Source organism: Panthera tigris, chromosome D3 (genome assembly GCF_018350195.1).
Source record: "Panthera tigris isolate Pti1 chromosome D3, P.tigris_Pti1_mat1.1, whole genome shotgun sequence".
Lineage (NCBI taxonomy): Eukaryota > Metazoa > Chordata > Mammalia > Carnivora > Felidae > Panthera > Panthera tigris.
In genome coordinates this window covers 47,380,458-47,397,137 of record NC_056671.1, presented here as the reverse complement: position 1 = coordinate 47,397,137, position 16,680 = coordinate 47,380,458, and the positions used below count along the sequence as shown (strand labels likewise).

General features: G+C 42.9%; 1 protein-coding gene across 1 annotated transcript in view; it reads left to right on the top strand.

Annotated features, from left to right (window-relative positions):
* The window catches only part of ZNF521 (zinc finger protein 521), a 278,549-nt gene extending 262,158 nt beyond the window's left edge, over positions 1 to 16,391 (top strand). The window contains exon 8 of the mRNA XM_042962128.1: positions 15,565 to 16,391. Coding sequence (XP_042818062.1) covers positions 15,565 to 15,594 — 30 coding nt within the window. The 3' untranslated portion in view covers positions 15,595 to 16,391. The remainder of the gene's footprint in view (positions 1 to 15,564) is intronic.
* Positions 16,392 to 16,680: the final 289 nt, after the last annotated feature.

The following is a 16,680-nucleotide window of genomic DNA, read 5'->3' as shown; positions in this document are numbered from 1 at the left end:
CAGCAGCGGGGTGAGAGGTCACACATTAAGACAGTAGCACCCACACGTAATTCGGCCTTGTGTGTAATTGGTTCAAAATCTCATCCCGATGTCTGGGTGGTATTACATCGTCTCGCTCACCCTCCGAAGGGAAAGTAAGGCAAGAGTGGCTGTACTGACTGTCCAGGTTTTCCTGGGTGAAAGATCACTTTGAGATGACACAGCTGAGTAGTCAGCCTGAAATCCTGGTTGGTATTTTATTAATTTTGCACCAAGATAAATCCTGAAATTCTGACAAACTCCATGACAGGTGAAATTCCTTCTTGCAGTATCTGCTCAGCAAGAGGCTGCTCATTTCATTCTGTTCCGAGGCAGGCAACAGGAGGGCAGCTTTATAATCAGCCCTCAAAGGACCCCCAGCCGCCCCAGAGTCTCGGGCTGATTGAATAACTCCTGGGCCTCTTCCCCTAGGCCTCCATCAGCGGGGGTCCTGTGGAAAGCAATCTCCCGCAGACTGGCACTGAAGTGAGCTTTAAACCACCATTTTCTGCTCTCCAGAGGAGCCTGGAGTACTAAAAGATAGATGGGCTGCAGATATTTTATGAGAAACTGTCAGAAGAAGAGCAGAGTAAATGTTTTTTTTCTTCTCCTTCTTTGAGTCACACACTACATCACTGTTGAATTTCTCCCAGAATCTTTTACATTTAAAGTAAGAAATTAATTGGTGGCTAATCTTTCATTCCCCCTCCTTCTTCTTCGTTGTCTTCCTCCTCTTTTTTTTTTTTTCTTAAATATTCACACAGAGGCCCTTTGCTTAACCACAGTTGCAGAAAATCAGTACCATTTGCGATGAAATATTTATAACGACAGAATGAAAAATTGGATTCATTTTCTGGACTGTAGCCGAACAGTCTGCAACTTTGCGTGGCGTTGTTTAGCATCTCTGATTCCTCCCTTCCGCCGGAGTCTTTTTCGAAAACATGCCACATGTACGCTTACCTATGCTTTGGAGGGATGCCTACCAAAACACGGAACCCATTTTGACTCTTCAAAAAGAAAAATTAGGGGAGAAAAGAGCATATTTCTGTGCTGCGGCGGGCAGGGGAGGGGGGTGGTGGGCGGGCTCGCTATGGTCCGTAGAAAGGTAGAGGATGAACCTGGTCAAAAGGAAGAATGCCAGCTTTGCAGGGAAGGCAGGGAGAAGTTTATAAGGAATACAGAGACAGTCTGGTGTGCGCTCTGTAGCAGAGTACAAACAGCAATCAGCAGGCCACAGTATCTGGGGGCAGATTTATAAGGGGAAATGGGAAAGCAGAACTGAGGTGTGTAAATATACATCGAATATCAGAGCTCACCTTCTTTTTTCCCTTTAGTGTTGACTGCATACGCTTTCCTTTCCACGTGACCCTCATACTCAGAGCTGCTTTCTTTCTAACAGCGTTGATTATTGCATTTCTTTTTTTTTAAGAGATAAAGGACCAAAGGATTCTGCTAAAACAGTCTGGCGCTGTATTTCAAACGAGTGCAAAGCTGCAACAATACATTTGTTCTTATAACGGGACCAAATTGGATTTGTAGCAAGGTGCTTATCAAGTAAATTTCAGTCCACCCAACAAGTTTTCGCTTTCCTCTCCACAGATGGGCCTGAGGAGCCCAGCCATGCCCCCTTCCTTCGTTGTAGGAATCTAACAAGGGATGGCTCCCTTGCTAACAGGGTCTCCTCAGGCTCCTGTTCCAGCCCTGTGAGTGACCTCTCATCCGTCCCCTTTTGAAGCACTGGGTTTAATTAGTTAGCGTTGTTTTGCTGGTTTTATCATGAATAAGAACAGTCAAACTCCCATCTTCAGGTCCCATGCACTGAATTTGCATCATGCGTTGCCAACTCCACAAGATCAATAATCCATATTTTATTGCACAATAAAGGCTGCCTGTAATTGAATTAGCTCATTCATTCCATCTGATTAGCCCTATTTTATTCATGGAGAAGAAAAATAATAGAAACCTACCTTCACCGCTATATTGCCTTATGTGAATGGAAAAGAGCCTTCGGCACTGTAAAACATCTTCCTAAAGATGTAGAGCATTAACGTCAGTATTTGTTTATCCTAGGGATGAACTGAGTCACATGACACTGCATTGTTGTTGTTTTTTGGTTTTGGGGCTTTTTTGGTTTTGGCGATCACCAGTGTTCATATCCATGGTGTCCATCTGTCCGCTGCTCAGCCGGCATGAGTATCCAATAACAAGAGCAAGACCCCACCGCCCAGTTCTGAAAGGTAGCTGGAATAAACGTCTTCTGTTATGCACCTTTGGAGAGATTCACCTTCAGGGATTTACCCTGAGGTCATTACCTCTTCTCCATCCATGGGTTATCATTTTCAAGAGGTTCGAATGCTTGCTCTATTCTCATTGTCACAGAATCTCAGCCCAAATTTGGATGCGGGTATTGAGAAACACCGAACAGGAGAGGGGCCCTTTATTACTGGGATCTCTCAAGATCTCAGAGCATAATACAGCTTGTATGTGACACGCACTGTCTCAGAGGGTTGGAGTTTTTCAACAGGCTTCTAGCTTTGTCTTTGCATTGCATCCCCCCCCCAAAAATAAATAAATGAAATGATTTGGAGAAATATGCTGACAGCACGAAATGATGTGTGTTCTGACACAAACTACATCGTAGCTTAGAGATCTAGCCTGAAGTTATTTTACTGTAGCATGTCTTTGATTCTTTGATTCCAGGGAGAAACAGAATTTTCCTTGAAAGCGTGTGTTTTAGGATGTGACAATAACTTTTCTCCAGTGCTGGGCATGGGTTGGGCAGATTGTTTCTACTTAGCCCTTATTACTGCTTTCTTTCTTGAATACGAAGGTTGGCGGGGGGGGGGGGGGGGGATTTTTTTTTACATTAGTTTTTCAACAACTTAGGAGAGTCTGAAATATATACCCTGGCGAATGGAAACTATAATAGTGTGTATTCAGAATCAGTCTCCTCTCTGCAGACCAGGAAAGGGACATTGAATAGCGCTCATTTATGTACTGCCAGACGTATTTCTGCATGTGATGTGGCTTGCCGAACCGCTTTGAATGATTTCCAGTGTTATTAGGCAGACTCAGAGGAGTAACAGGCCTCATGACAGAAGTAAAGAGCCGTGTGGCAGCAATCCTTGGTGAAGGAAAGTTGCGCGTCAAACCCGGTCATCAGCGAGAGAAGCGCCCAAACACAGACTTCATTTTAATATCCGAGTTAACAACTCTCTGGGAATATTTCTCTTCCTCTTGTCCAGCTCCTTCTGTGTTGTGGCTGGTTTGCATTTGTGTTTGAAGTGCCAGGCGGTTTAATGAAGTTATTCTTTTATAAATTTTGCAACACTGAAGCAAAGCATGAGGGCTTTAAATTAGAATAAGTGCCACTTCTGTATGGCAGGTTCCTTTGAGGACTGATTAGAATGAGGCCTCCCGTTGCCAGGCCCTTTATGCATAGCAGTGTTGCTGCATGTACTGGTTTACAGCTCACCTTTGAATTTGCATGAGTGTGCACCGCGCCTGCCGCCTGGCCCTCTGTTAGAGCTGTCTTTCTTCCAGGATCATGTTAAATACTTCACTTTAAAGAGTTATTTTTTTAATTATATTGCTTTATTGTAATGAATTAAAATTAACTTGGAGTAGCAAATTATATAAGGACGGGAGGGTTATAGATTGCTCTCACCATAGTTACAGCACATCTTTGTGCGGGGGGAACAAGAGGCTGTCCATCTAGAAGCTCTGTGTACCCTGAGAGGGGAGGAAACTGTCCCGCAGAGACCTGGAAGCAGTTCCAGAAAAGGTGCCCAGGACGTGGGAGGAGAATGGGAGTTTAATGTGGGGGTTTCTGAAGGAAACAGAAGCTCTTCTTGGCCGGTTGGAAAGCCGGGGATAGCTCCGCCATTGTAAGGCCCGAAAGATCCCGAGACAAGAGTAGATGATGGACAGGAGAAAATATGAATAAACCTGAAGACCTGACGAGGCTCAGTGAAGGATAAGAGATACACTTAAGCATTCCCAATTTCCTCTCTTCGTGCCTGCCTGTGTGAACTGGCTAATAAACAGGTGATTTCAGGGAATGAGGAGGCGGGAGGTTTATTAGAGAAAGGGGACTGGAAACTTTCTACAGTACACAAAAACACACAGAGGAAAAAGGAGAGGAAAGAGCAAGCAAGAAAACAAGCACCCACCTCGAGTGTGACATTATTTCTCCTCTCTCCAAACCAGAGTTTTTGGGTTGTTTTTGTTTTACTTTAAAGTGAGGGACACCCAAATAGACTTGAATTTGTGAAATACTCGCATGTTAAAAAGACTTTCTTAGAATTTAAAACAAGGGCAGGGGCGCCTGGGTGGCTCAGTCAGTTAAGTGTCTGACTCTTGATTTCAGCTCAGGTCATGATCTCGTGGTTCATGAATTCGAGCCCCACATCAGGCTCTGTGCTGACGATGTGGAGCCTGCTTGAGATTCTCTCTCTCCTTCTCTCTCTCTGCCCTTCCCCTGCTCGTGTGCATGTGCTCTCTCTCAAAATAAATAAGTAAACTTAAAAAAAAAAAAAAAGAATTTAAAGCTAGGCTACTTTGGGCTCCTTCTAATTGCATTCTCCATGGAGGAATATATGAGCGATGAGGGACAGAAAGATCAGAGGCAAACACCAGGGATTTTACCTTGTAGAACCCATGCACGGATGTAACATCCCCCCCCCCCCCCCACGGCACATGCTCACTCCAACATCCAGCTCTGGCGTGGATGTGCACATGCATGCTTACACTTAGGCAGTTTAATCGTGTAAATGATGCAAGTCAAATGTTGTCCTTTTATAGTTTTATCCGTTTTATGTACTAAAGCAAATGCTCTAGTAGACAAGCATCTGGTTGCTTGTGATGAGGAAAGACTTTTTGCTGTTACTCTTAATGATTTATAACGCGTTTGACTTACTCTTAATACGACTTCACCTCCTAGGGAGTGTGGCAGTGTTTTTAATAAAAGAAGTAATACACTGCAAGGAAGTGGCATTTCTTTTGCTTTTTGCCCAAGTTCAATAAACTATTTTTCATAATTGTTGGAATTTGGTTGAAGGGAATCCTTGTCCGTATCAAGCGGAAAAGCAGAAAGAGTCCTTCCTTGCTCCCTCCTTCTCCCTACAAAGGTTACCCTTTGAATATAAATTACAAGCCTTGTGCGTCTCTCATTCTAATCAGATGACCTTTTGAATCTAGTGGACCAGAGTTTAAATCCTAAGCCTGCCAGTCAGTTTTTAAATCAATGCCCTGTTCCAGCAGCTTTCAGGTATGTAACTTTAAATTTCAATGGATTTCAAAAACACAAATGAAATAAGTGATGCGGGTAGAATCTTGCAGCTGATGGCAAAACTCGCCCAAGTTGACTGCAAGGTCTTGGGCCAAGTAACGTGACCGAGGGTAATCTCACTAAGTCCTTTAAAAACAAAACCTTCCGGGATTCAAAATCTAAGAGAAAAGGGAGGAGCGGGAAACTTGTCGTGTTGGCAAGAGCACAGTTCTGAGCAATTATCAATTTAAGCTCCCATTATTTGCTGCTAATTACTACACGAGGCTGTTAAATATTTAGCAGAAGTTTGTTTAATTGCGTTTGACTGGGAAGGGGGTGCCTGAATATGGGTTGGGCAGCAAGAGTCAGTTGTGTTCATCAAGAGCCGGGCGGAAAGGAAATTTGTATTCGCCCAAGATGAACACATTACAGTGTCAGACAAGCCTTCTTTTTTTTTTCTTCCTCCCGCAGATTTATTTATCTTTAAGGTATCTAAAATTAGAGCACGGAGAAGGGCACTGTTCACCGATGTAAAATTGGAAGGAGGTCATTCTTAACCTTGTTTACAGATGTTCTAGTTTAGAAAGCGCCAGTGTGATAAATTAAACATTGCAGGGGGAAAAATTAAAGCTTAGCAACAACTGGCACATGGACACATCTGTCCGTGAAGCACTGACTTAATCCCTGAATATCTTATTAGACTGTATTGCCTATCAAAGCCTTCTGTCCCATAATACGCTGGGATCCTGCACTTGTAGAATCCGAGCAGCATCTTTTGGCTTCAGCCTCACTTTCACTTTTGCTGGCTTTGTATAGTTTGATTTAAATTTTCTTTTGGCTCCTTGCATGTAAACAAGTAGTTCAACTCACTGTTCTGTTTAAAAAATAAACCTTATACTTGTAATGTATTTCCCAGCGGCTGCTGTGCTCTTTTTAGTCTAGGCTTCCAGTTAACATAGTAGATACTGTGTGCTATTGCCAGTTCCAAAATGGGAAAATGTAAGCCTGGCAGGTAGGTGAAACGGATAAGGGTCAGCTAGCAACTGAAATTTTACTATCGTTTCTAAGATTTCAATGAAAAATGAAATTATGACGATGTTAGCGTTTCCCATGTGTGACCCATGAGCAGTACTGCCCTTTTGAAACTGGTGGGCCAGAGTGGCTTGTTTTATTTCTCTGATGTTTAACTGTCCAAATTCTAGAAAATTGTTCTACATTAGCAATTTGGACATGGCATTATTTCGAAAATTAGTCCTTGCTTAGGCTTCAGAAGACTCATCCTAGACCAAGGCTAAGGTAAGTAGGTGGGTATTCTTGGGACAGTGTTAACCACCATAGGCTTTCCCAACTTGGTTTGATGTTGTGAGAAAGAGCGCCTGTAACGAAAAGAGGCTCTTTCTGAAGGGGCTCCCCACGTCTCTGCCCAGCCTGAACAATCTCCTGCCCTACAGATGACTTCCTGTCCTGAATGGTCTACACCCTCTCCCCCGATTCTCAGCCTGATTCACACTTACTCTCCCTCTGGTGCCCGTCATTCCCTTCTAACCTTCTCCTCATCACTCCAGCACCAGGCAAGTGTGACTCCTCTGAGAACTAAGTCGACTGTCTCTCACAAGAGGTGAGGTGTCCTTTCTCTGTGGCCCGTAGCATCCCGTCCTCGCTGTAGCTGGCGAGTGCCGTGAGGGTGGGTGTCCGTCATCTCTGCTGCCGGCCCCGCCCAGAGATTAGAACACATCAACCAGTGCCACTCAGCAACTGCTTCACACCCAAAGCCAGCTGAGCCACCGGAGTAGCTAGAAGACCTTGGAAGCTGGCTTATACTCTCTGGGTCTTAATTTCTTTATCTATAAAATGAGATATCAGAACAGGTGCTGCTAGGACCCTCCCAGCTCTGAAATCATTTCTTTGGTTCTCTGACGTATTCATTACTTACACATATAATTGATGCCTGCTATTAAATCTAGATCAGCAAATTAAGGATGAACGGCTCTTCTGTTTGTTCAAAGTAGATAGTCCAACTATTCATACCTTATATATGAATTCTAAGTTTAATATCGATCCTTTGTTAGATTGCAAATATTCCTAAAACGGCATTGATTAATTGCCACGAAAATGTACTACCTTTGTTCACTGATGGTACATGGATGTCACATTGCTGAATGAGTGGACATTTTTGGAGACACTCGATTCTTCATACAAGCAATGCCATTTATGATATATCTCAAAGGATATTACGTATCCTTTCCAAAAGTTCTCAACAATCGCCCACTCGCCCCCATTGACTATATTTGAAGATGGTATGTGATATAGCCCCACGCAGTGTATGTGTCCCTTTTGCTATCCTTTTTGTTTGTTTTTAGATTTAGCGGAGGAGATACCTCTTGGCCTGAAGGCTAAGCAGCATGCTCAAGCATGGCACAGCAAACTCATTGTGTTTTCAAAACACTGTAAAACAGTGATCGTCAATTGGGGGTGATTGTTTTCCCCACCAGGGAATACGTGGCAATGTCTAGAGACAGTTATGGTTGCGACAACAGGCATGTTTTTGATAGAGGCCAGAGATGCTGCTGAACATCCCACAGTGCAGAGGACAACCCCCACCCCACCCCCCGCCAAGCAAGGAATTGTCCAGCCCAACATGTCAATAGTGTTGGGGTTGACTGTTGAAAGGCAAGTCCCACTGGCCTTCTAGAATCTATTTAATTTGTAGGCTTCTCTCTAGAACAAAGCAATTGAGTGACACATTTTGTGTAATGACTAAGAAATGGCTTCTTGGATTGTCTTTTGGTTTCCTTTGGATGAGAGAGAAGAGCTTAATGCTGCAAATATATGGCCAAGACTTCTAAACATAAACTCATGAACATGCCAATGTCCGCATGCTTCAAGGTTATCTCAGACCATCCTTTTCTAGGCTTATTTAGCATGAATGTTCAAAGAGCAACAACAATAAAAATGTAATTCAGTGAAATTTACTAGAATGTGAAATCATTTCTTATGGGAGATGTGATGGAAACGTCATTGCCAGAACCACTTAAAATTAGCCTGGAGTACGAACTTTATAAAACAATTCTGTTCTAGCAAGGGGACCGACTAAATAACCTAATGGTCCTTTTCTATCGTTAAGATCTTGTATTTTTCTGGTCACTTCTGATGACACCCTTTCACATTTTGCTTTAATATGACTTGGTGTCATCCAGAAAATGCTTTGAGATGTCAAGCCAAGCCCATGTGAACTGTTAAATGTCAAAAGAAAATGCACCCGTGTCTCTGTAAGTTCATGGCGATGGTATTACCATGTGAAAAAATACAAAGGGAAATTCTGTCAGTGCAAACATGATCATAGATGCAACATTCATGGCATTAAAGAGAGGGGCAAAAGCATATGACAGTTTCTGAAATGCCATTGCTGTGTCAAAACAAAAGAGTAGGACCCCATTTTAGTAAATTCTACCAAAGTAAAAATTATGAGTCAGCTTTCCTGGCTATGAAAATGGCTATTTATGTTTTCAGAGTCCCAAAACACTTTGGGAAATATTATTTATCTTTTAAGGACTATTCATTAAAATATAACATATCTTACAAAATTGCACATACCCATGTGTATGTTCCTGCGGGTTCCCGGGTAAGGTTCGCGAAACACAATTACCCAAAATTTCTCCAGCCAGGAATTACATGGATTGTGGAGAGTGGAAACTCTGGGGTGGCAAAATGGGGTCTAATTGGTACTTCTGGATGATTTGGGTCTTCCGTGTAATTTTTAGAACATTACTAATGGTACTTCTAGCACTGTAGCAGTTTCAGTTTTAATTAATTTAAAACTCTGAGTACTTCTGTAGTTGTTTGGACTTCGAAAATGTTCATTTATTACATTCACATCCCATTAACCTTATTAAGGCGTTTAAAGGCTGCCCTTTGCCATAGTTTTTCTCTAGCGTGTGGGGGGGAATAAACCCCAGTATCCCGTCGTCATGAGGTGCCTACACTTTTAAAACTATTTCGCTAGCAAAAGAAGTTGGGGGTGAAAAAGAGAGAGGGTGGAAATGTAAAAATCTTGATTAGAAAGTATAATTTAATAGAACATGTATTGAACCAAATGTATTGATTAATGTAGAAGATATAGTACTTGTATTGATTCAAACCAGAGATTTAGTACTAAAAGCTCTGAGCCAAAAAGCTGTTGCAGATTGCTACAAAAGTCAGTTTAATGCTGTCCTTGAGAATGCCTTCACAAAGAAATTCTTCTAATGTTTGAGGACTAGGTGGAATGCGGTATATGTCAGTTTGATCCCGGAGGGTTTTATTTTGTACTCTAATAGCTGTTACGAGCCTACATTATATCCAAGGAGTAATTTTCCTTAGGGGTGCCCGGCTCGCTTTGTGTCAATATTCTAGCATTTTAAGTCACGTACAGTATATGCTTCTGGGAACAGGGAAGGAGCCAGCCAGACTCATAATGGTCTGCATTCATTAATAAAGGCAGAAGCTTCTGTCCCTCCATTGCCCACTACAGGGATGCCTCTTTGGCCTTCAGGGACCCGTACAGACACATTTAAAGAAAGCTTTATTTTGAGTGGGCAGAAGATGAAATGTAGGACTTGCAGGCATTTCCTAAGTCAGCTATATGCCCGAGCACAGGGGTGACCTTAATGGGTCAAAGAAGAATGCAGGTCAAAAGACTTATTATCCAGCCTGTTGGAAACCAATTGCTTTTGTTTAAAAAAAATAAAATAAAAAATAAAAAAAGCAGTAGGGCTTAAAGGTGGACGGTAATGTAGAATTCTGTGTGCAGCCCGTAACTGTATGTGTGCTGAAATATGCCTCTGGAAAAACACGAGCATACAGATTATCCATAGTGTTTACAGATAAAGGTCCAACCCTAGTGATAAAAGGAAGGCTAATATAATTAGTTAATCAGTGATGATTGATTACGGATGTTTGCATTCTTCAACTAAAGAAAAAACAACACGCCGCCATGGTGCTGTCACCATCTGTTGAAAGAAACAGCCGCACTTAATCTTTATATTTCTTTTATTTCTTCCCGCCTTGCATTGTTACAGAGCCACAATTGCCTCCTATTTCATCTGGTTGGAAAACATCTCATTTAAATTGAATACAACTGCCGTTTAAATTCAGGATCCTGATGGCATGGTGAATTAGTGGAAAGCTTGTTATTTCTATTTTTTTTTTTCTTTCCTTTTTAAAGTAGCATGCTGGCTCTTTTTCTTACTTTTAGAAGCTTGTCAGAATTTGTTTGAGACAAAGGGCTATAAATAGGCAAGTCATGGTAAAAATGATTAACATATTTGAATCAACAGATCTCACAAAACTTCCATTCAAACGCAGTTTTTATTTTTATTACCATCACTACTTAACATTTTACTGATGGCAACAAGAGAGTTACAGAGCCAGACGAGACGTGACCTCTGCCAAAATTTTGGACAAGTGAGGGCAATCTGTGGCCACAACTTTTGGGGGTGGGCACTCAGACTCTCCTCCCTGGGAAGGTAGATTCCCCCTGGGCTTTCCTCCAAAGCTTAACTTCATCCTTGTTGTTGGTGCGAATATTCAGATTCACCTCAAGATCGCAGGAAAATGGGATAACTTGGCCAAGGTGAACAGTTTCAGGAGATCACGGGGTTTTATTTTTTATTTAAAAATATTTTGCTTGGATTGCATTTTAAATAGGATTAAGCCGTTTGACCAGTAAATGTGGTCAGCTCTCAGAAAGGAGGAGGCTGAATTAATCATTTGTTAGCGTGCCAAAGCCCAAGATGAGAATTCCAGTCTTGTAAAATGAAAGGCATCTCATATTTTAAAAGAGATGCATGCATGGTGCTAGTAGGGAATTTTGAAGGTCCTTGTCTGGTTTTTAGCTTTCCAAGTTTAATTTCACATTTATAGGGGGGAAAAACCACACTCCTCCCAAATGGGGCCCTTTACCGTAAGGAGAGTGGGTTTTTGAAACCTGGCTATTAAGGTATCATACCTAGATGGATCTTCTTTTAAGCTTTAAGGTGTGCTGTGGATTTGGTTTTTGTTTTTGTTTTTTGGGTTTTTTTTTCCTTAACACAAACCCCCCTCGTGTAAAACAACTGTTCATAACTGGGATTAATGGTTTGCAATTTTCAGTTACTTAGACATGGGGTCTCCAAGAGATGGCTTTTTGCAGAGTAGAATATAGCTCTCGGTGGGATTTCAGAAGTTTTCTTCTCTTCCTACTTCCTTTTCTGTCGTCACCCCCTCACACGCCCCCGTCGCTTTGCGCTGGTGTTCTCCTCGATTATGTAAAACGCTTTCCCTTCATCGGAACAGATCTTTTTCCCCATAAACTGTCATTGCATTAAAGTACTTTGGGGACCGTGAATTGCTGTGTAAAACAGTGATACGACCCACTGCTTTGTTCGAGTGTAGTGTTTCCTCTGGACCCAAAGAGCACGAAACTCTCAGGTGGAAGAAGGCTGCTTGCTGACAGCCTCCTTGCTGGGCATCCACGGTTGTACCGCGGCGACTCGGGACCAGTGACCTGGACGGAGCCAGAGCAAGGGGGAGCCGGGCCCGTGGCCCACCGTCTCTTCCTGCTTAGTGCCTCTCTTGCCCACTGTTCATTTTTCCCACTTGTTCCTGGTTCTCCCTTTCTAAAGAAACCGTGTCAATGATCTTAAAAAAAATTTGGGGCGCCTGGGTGGCTCAGGCAGTTGAGGATCCAACTCTTGATAACGGCTCAGGTCATGATCTATCTCACTGTTCTGTGGGTTCAAGCCCTGCATCACGCTCAGCGTGGAGCCTGCTGGGCATTCTGTCCCTCTCCCTCTCTCTCTGCCCCTCCCCCACTCACACTGTCTCTGTCTCTCTCAAGATAAATAAATAAAGTTAAAAAACACTTGTTAATAAATAAATAAAAAGAAGGCTCCCATGAAGCAACTTCTTATTTCTCTTAACACAGGATCTTCAGTGAAGTCTGGAGACTCACACTCTGAACCTTTTTCCTCCAGTCCTTAAAGTCAGCCCAACCTATGCAGTTCAGACACCCATTCCTTCCTTCAGAAAATGAAAATTGGGGGGCGCCTGGGTGGCTCAGTCGGTTAAGCGTCCGACTTCAGCTCAGGTCACGATCTCGCGGTCCATGAGTTCGAGCCCCGCGTCGGGCTCTGAGCTGACTGCTCAGAGCCTGGAGCCTGTTTCAGATTCTGTGTCTCCCTCTCTCTGACCCTCCCCCATTCATGCTCTGTCTCTCTCTGTCTCAAAAATAAATAAACGTTAAAAAAAATTAAAAAAAAAAAGAAAATGAAATTGAGCCATTTCTATCTTCAGTGACTCAGAATAAAGCGCAGGGGTGAGGGGACAGACACGGCCCAGCGTTCCTTGAAGGTGGTGCGGGAAAGCCTTTGAGGACTGGGTTTCTTTTGCTTTCAGTGCAAATATGCCTTACCCAAGACTGCCTACCAGAATTCCCGCTTCCCATCCTGACAGGCACTACTAGGGGTGGACACGGGACTCCGGGAACCTGTCTTAACTTCACCCTCAGTTGAGCGGGAGCCAAAAAAAAAAAAAAAAGGAAGGAAAAAAATGACAATAACTAATGTCAATCATATGCAGGCATCTCTACACCAAGAGAACTTGCTGCCTTTACCGTGTCCCGTGCCAGATTTCCCAGTTACACATTATTTGTATTAGGGCTCTTTATTTTTGTGTAAGCTTGAATTTCCCAAGCCGTAATCTTGTCTTTCTCTCAAATGATCTATCTTCTTCTCTGGTCATATGAAAAGCATAAATCCTTTATAGTAGCAACTTCAGTCTGTTGTAATAAGTAATTCACATGTATTTGTTCATTTCTCTGCACCTCTGAAGAGGCTTCTATGGCTTTGGTTTAGGATGAAAGCATCTGAGACACAACTATTGCCAACTGTTACAGCCAATTCATGTTAGGTTTTCGTCTTGCAGTATCTGAATAGAGGCGCGTACCAAAACACTGGAGCGGTTGCAATATATCTTCCTTTATTAACCTCCAGAATCCTATCAAATATGGAATGTCTCTTGTAAGCACTTAAACATTTAAAACTAATGTTATTAAATTTGTTTGTTTAACTTTGGTTTAAAAAAATCCATTGCCCATCGGTGTCCTATCATTTAGGTAACTTTTGTCATAAACGAAAAACCCGATCAGACTTGACCCTTTGAGACAACAAAAGGCTCAGATAGGGTATTTTGAACATATGAACTCTTGTATTGTTTATAAACTCTGATCATCACTGTGTTCATTTTTAAGGAAATAGGAAAGTTTTTTAGTCTCCTCGGTATTTTGATTACTCTTTCTGTCTACCTATTGGTGAAAAATAATTTTCAGAAGTATTTAGAATCAATACAAAGAAAAAAAGGCTTGGCATAAAAATCATCTGTTCCTGTATGCACTGTTAGGCTAGTGCTACTAAGTAGGAAAAAAGATCCAGGCTTATCTTCCACTGCATTAATAACAATAGGTATGCTTTCAATAAGGGAGAGTGAAATAAGGTTCCTCATCTTACTGGTTGCCAGGCTTCAAAAATGCACTAAGTTTGAAATGGAGAAGGGGAAGCCTGGTGCTCTGGGCCCCCACCGGGCAAGCGTCTGGTCATTCAGTAGTATTCACTGAGCAGGCAATTTGCTAATCATGGAGGATGAAGAGATAGCAAAGATCTGTAAGGCTTAAAAACTCTGCTTTAAAAACTTCCATAGCACCTGTTCACCTCCACGACCCAGCCTGAACTCCTTAGCAAGGTGCAGAAGGCTCTCCGTAACCAGGCCCCAAGCTACCGTCCAACTTCCCTTCTCATCAGTACTCTTGGTTCAGGACACTGTAGGAGACTCCATCCAATCTGAACGAGTTACAGGTCCACGAACATACCTTGTGTATTCTCGCTTCATTGCCTTCAGTTATGGGAGCCTGGTGGCCCAGAGTGCCCTCCGTATATCCCCAATGTCCTTTCATGTTTCCAGCATCAACTCAAATGTCACGTTACACACGTTACTCCAAAGGCTAAGCAATATTAGGTGTGATCATGGCATTTCTGTGTTCATTTCCGATACAGTTCTTCCATATTGCTCTGCCATCTTGTGCCCGTGCGACTTTCTTCTTTAGACTGTGAGCACTTGGAAGGCACGAAGGCAGGGACCATCCCATTCCCTTCAGTAGCCCTTGGCTAGCTAGTCATTCACTTGGCCGCGTCTTTACGATGACTGCAGTGCTGTGGGCTGCGCCAGGTGGTGATACAAGTGTTCAACAGATGTTTGTGAAGGAATGAATGAATGAATACCAGAATTTCTGACATAGGGAGAGAGCCAGGCCTACAAATAACCAAAGACAAGACCTCAGATATGTACTCTATGAGCGCTGCAAATGCAGGAGGAGAGCAGAGGAGGGAGAAATTGGTTTTAGATGAGAGGAGCATGGAACTGGTTGTATCTCGAGCTAGACGTCAAGGTTCTGAGCAGAAGAGATGCGTCGGGAGGGTGTGTAAGCTCAGAGATGGGACATCACGGCTCAGGGACAGTGCAGAGGAGGAAAGGTGGAAATCAGGCCCTCTGCAGACTTATGCTCCGAATGAATGTCCCTGGTCTGGGGCTATCCCCCAGTGGAGGAGGAGGTTGTTCACTCAGAAAGGGAACGCACCGTGTGGATGGAGAGGAGACAACCAAAGTACAGCAAAGGCTGCTTCCGCGGGGGTTGGGGGTGGGTGCAGCTGTTATGATGTGCTCCTGAGCCATGTTGTGACAGCCCCAAGCCCACCCCCCAGGAGAGGAGCTGGGGAAGCTTCCTGCCCCCTCTGTGTGTTGTTGGCCAGGCAGCCCTTGCCTGTACAGGCCATATTCAGGGACACATAGAGCCTCTGCTGTCAAGACGTTCCCACCTGAGAGCAATGAGAACAAAAGCATCTGTAATGGAAATAATGCACAGATAAATAAAACTGTGAAAACAGTGCTATCCTGGTCTTTGAAAAGCAGGTCTTGTTTTGGTAAGAAGGGACGGCAGGTGGGAGGGTCTTCTGGGAAGGCCTGGCAGAGGCAGAGAAGAGGAAAGGCATGGGCCAACCATCTCACCTCCCACAGGCCGCTGGCCCTGCCTCTCCCCGCCATGGTACTCACTGGGGGCAGCGAGGGGTCAGGGCCCCGGCAAGCACCTATCCAGCAGCGTGCAGAAACACAGTTCACGTCATTCTCAATCCACCAGCATGTATGGCTACTTGGTCTGATGACAATAAGATCGCTTAAGTGTTTTCTTCCCTTTTTCTTTTTCTTTACAGAATCATACGATGACCCAACACAGCAGTTAGTGCAAGTTCTGTCTCTCAAGGAGAATTACTTTTGTGGCACAAAAAGGGAACATGTTTTACTCTTTGCACGAAACTTTCATTGTTAATGTATAATATTCAGAAACATTGTATTGTACCATAAAACTTGTATTATCAAACTGTTGGATGTTCATGTGTTTGAACTTTTGAGCACCGGATAGACTCCTTGTATATAAAGTGTTGCACATGTATTATGTCGTCTGATACTAAAATGGTCTTATAAAGACAAGTGGACTTGGGCCCTGTTCAGGCAGGATTTAAAAAAAAAAAAATGTGAGCAAAACGGCTTAAGAGAAAGTATTTTCGAGGAAGACAGATTAAAACAACTTACAAATGAGACTATGTTTGGACTTCCTTTTATTTACACTTAAGCCTAGAATTTCTCTTTTGGTATATCAACGGTTAAATCCAAGACTATTTTTTATTGCTGAAGATTCTTGCAAACCACGAAGAGATGTTCTCACAAAACAGAACCCCACAGCTGGATAAGGCCCGTATATATATTTGTAAGCCTTGCAATGTGACAGGTAGCATCACTATATATGCAATAGTTGTTATGTAGACTGTCAAAGATTTTTTTTTTCCTGGATACATTTGAAGCTTTGAGTGTTCAAGGTTTTCCTTAATGATTTCACACAGCCAAATTCTTGAATCAGTTGAACTAACCTGTATGTTACTGTTATTAATGTTTACTCTGCGGTCTGAACCTGGAGATTACTGGAATTGTTTTCCAAGAGGAAATAAATTCAGTTTACCATTAGGTATGAGTGTATTTGTGTGTTTTCTTTTTCCAGTTACTCTACCATTAAAAAAATCTAATCGCCTGCACCCTTGGAGGTGAAATCTGCTCTTGAACATATCACAGGATAACCTCGATCATATTTAACCTTTTCACACTGGGCCAAATGCAGCCGCGAGGAGATTCATCATACTGCATCGGGAAAGAATCAGACCCAATATACTCCTCCTCCCTCAGATACTACCAGGTCACATTGTACTGGAGGATTCTGACATCACAGATGGATGTGATGGCTGTTTTCTGCATAATTTGCAGCCCAATTCATGTCA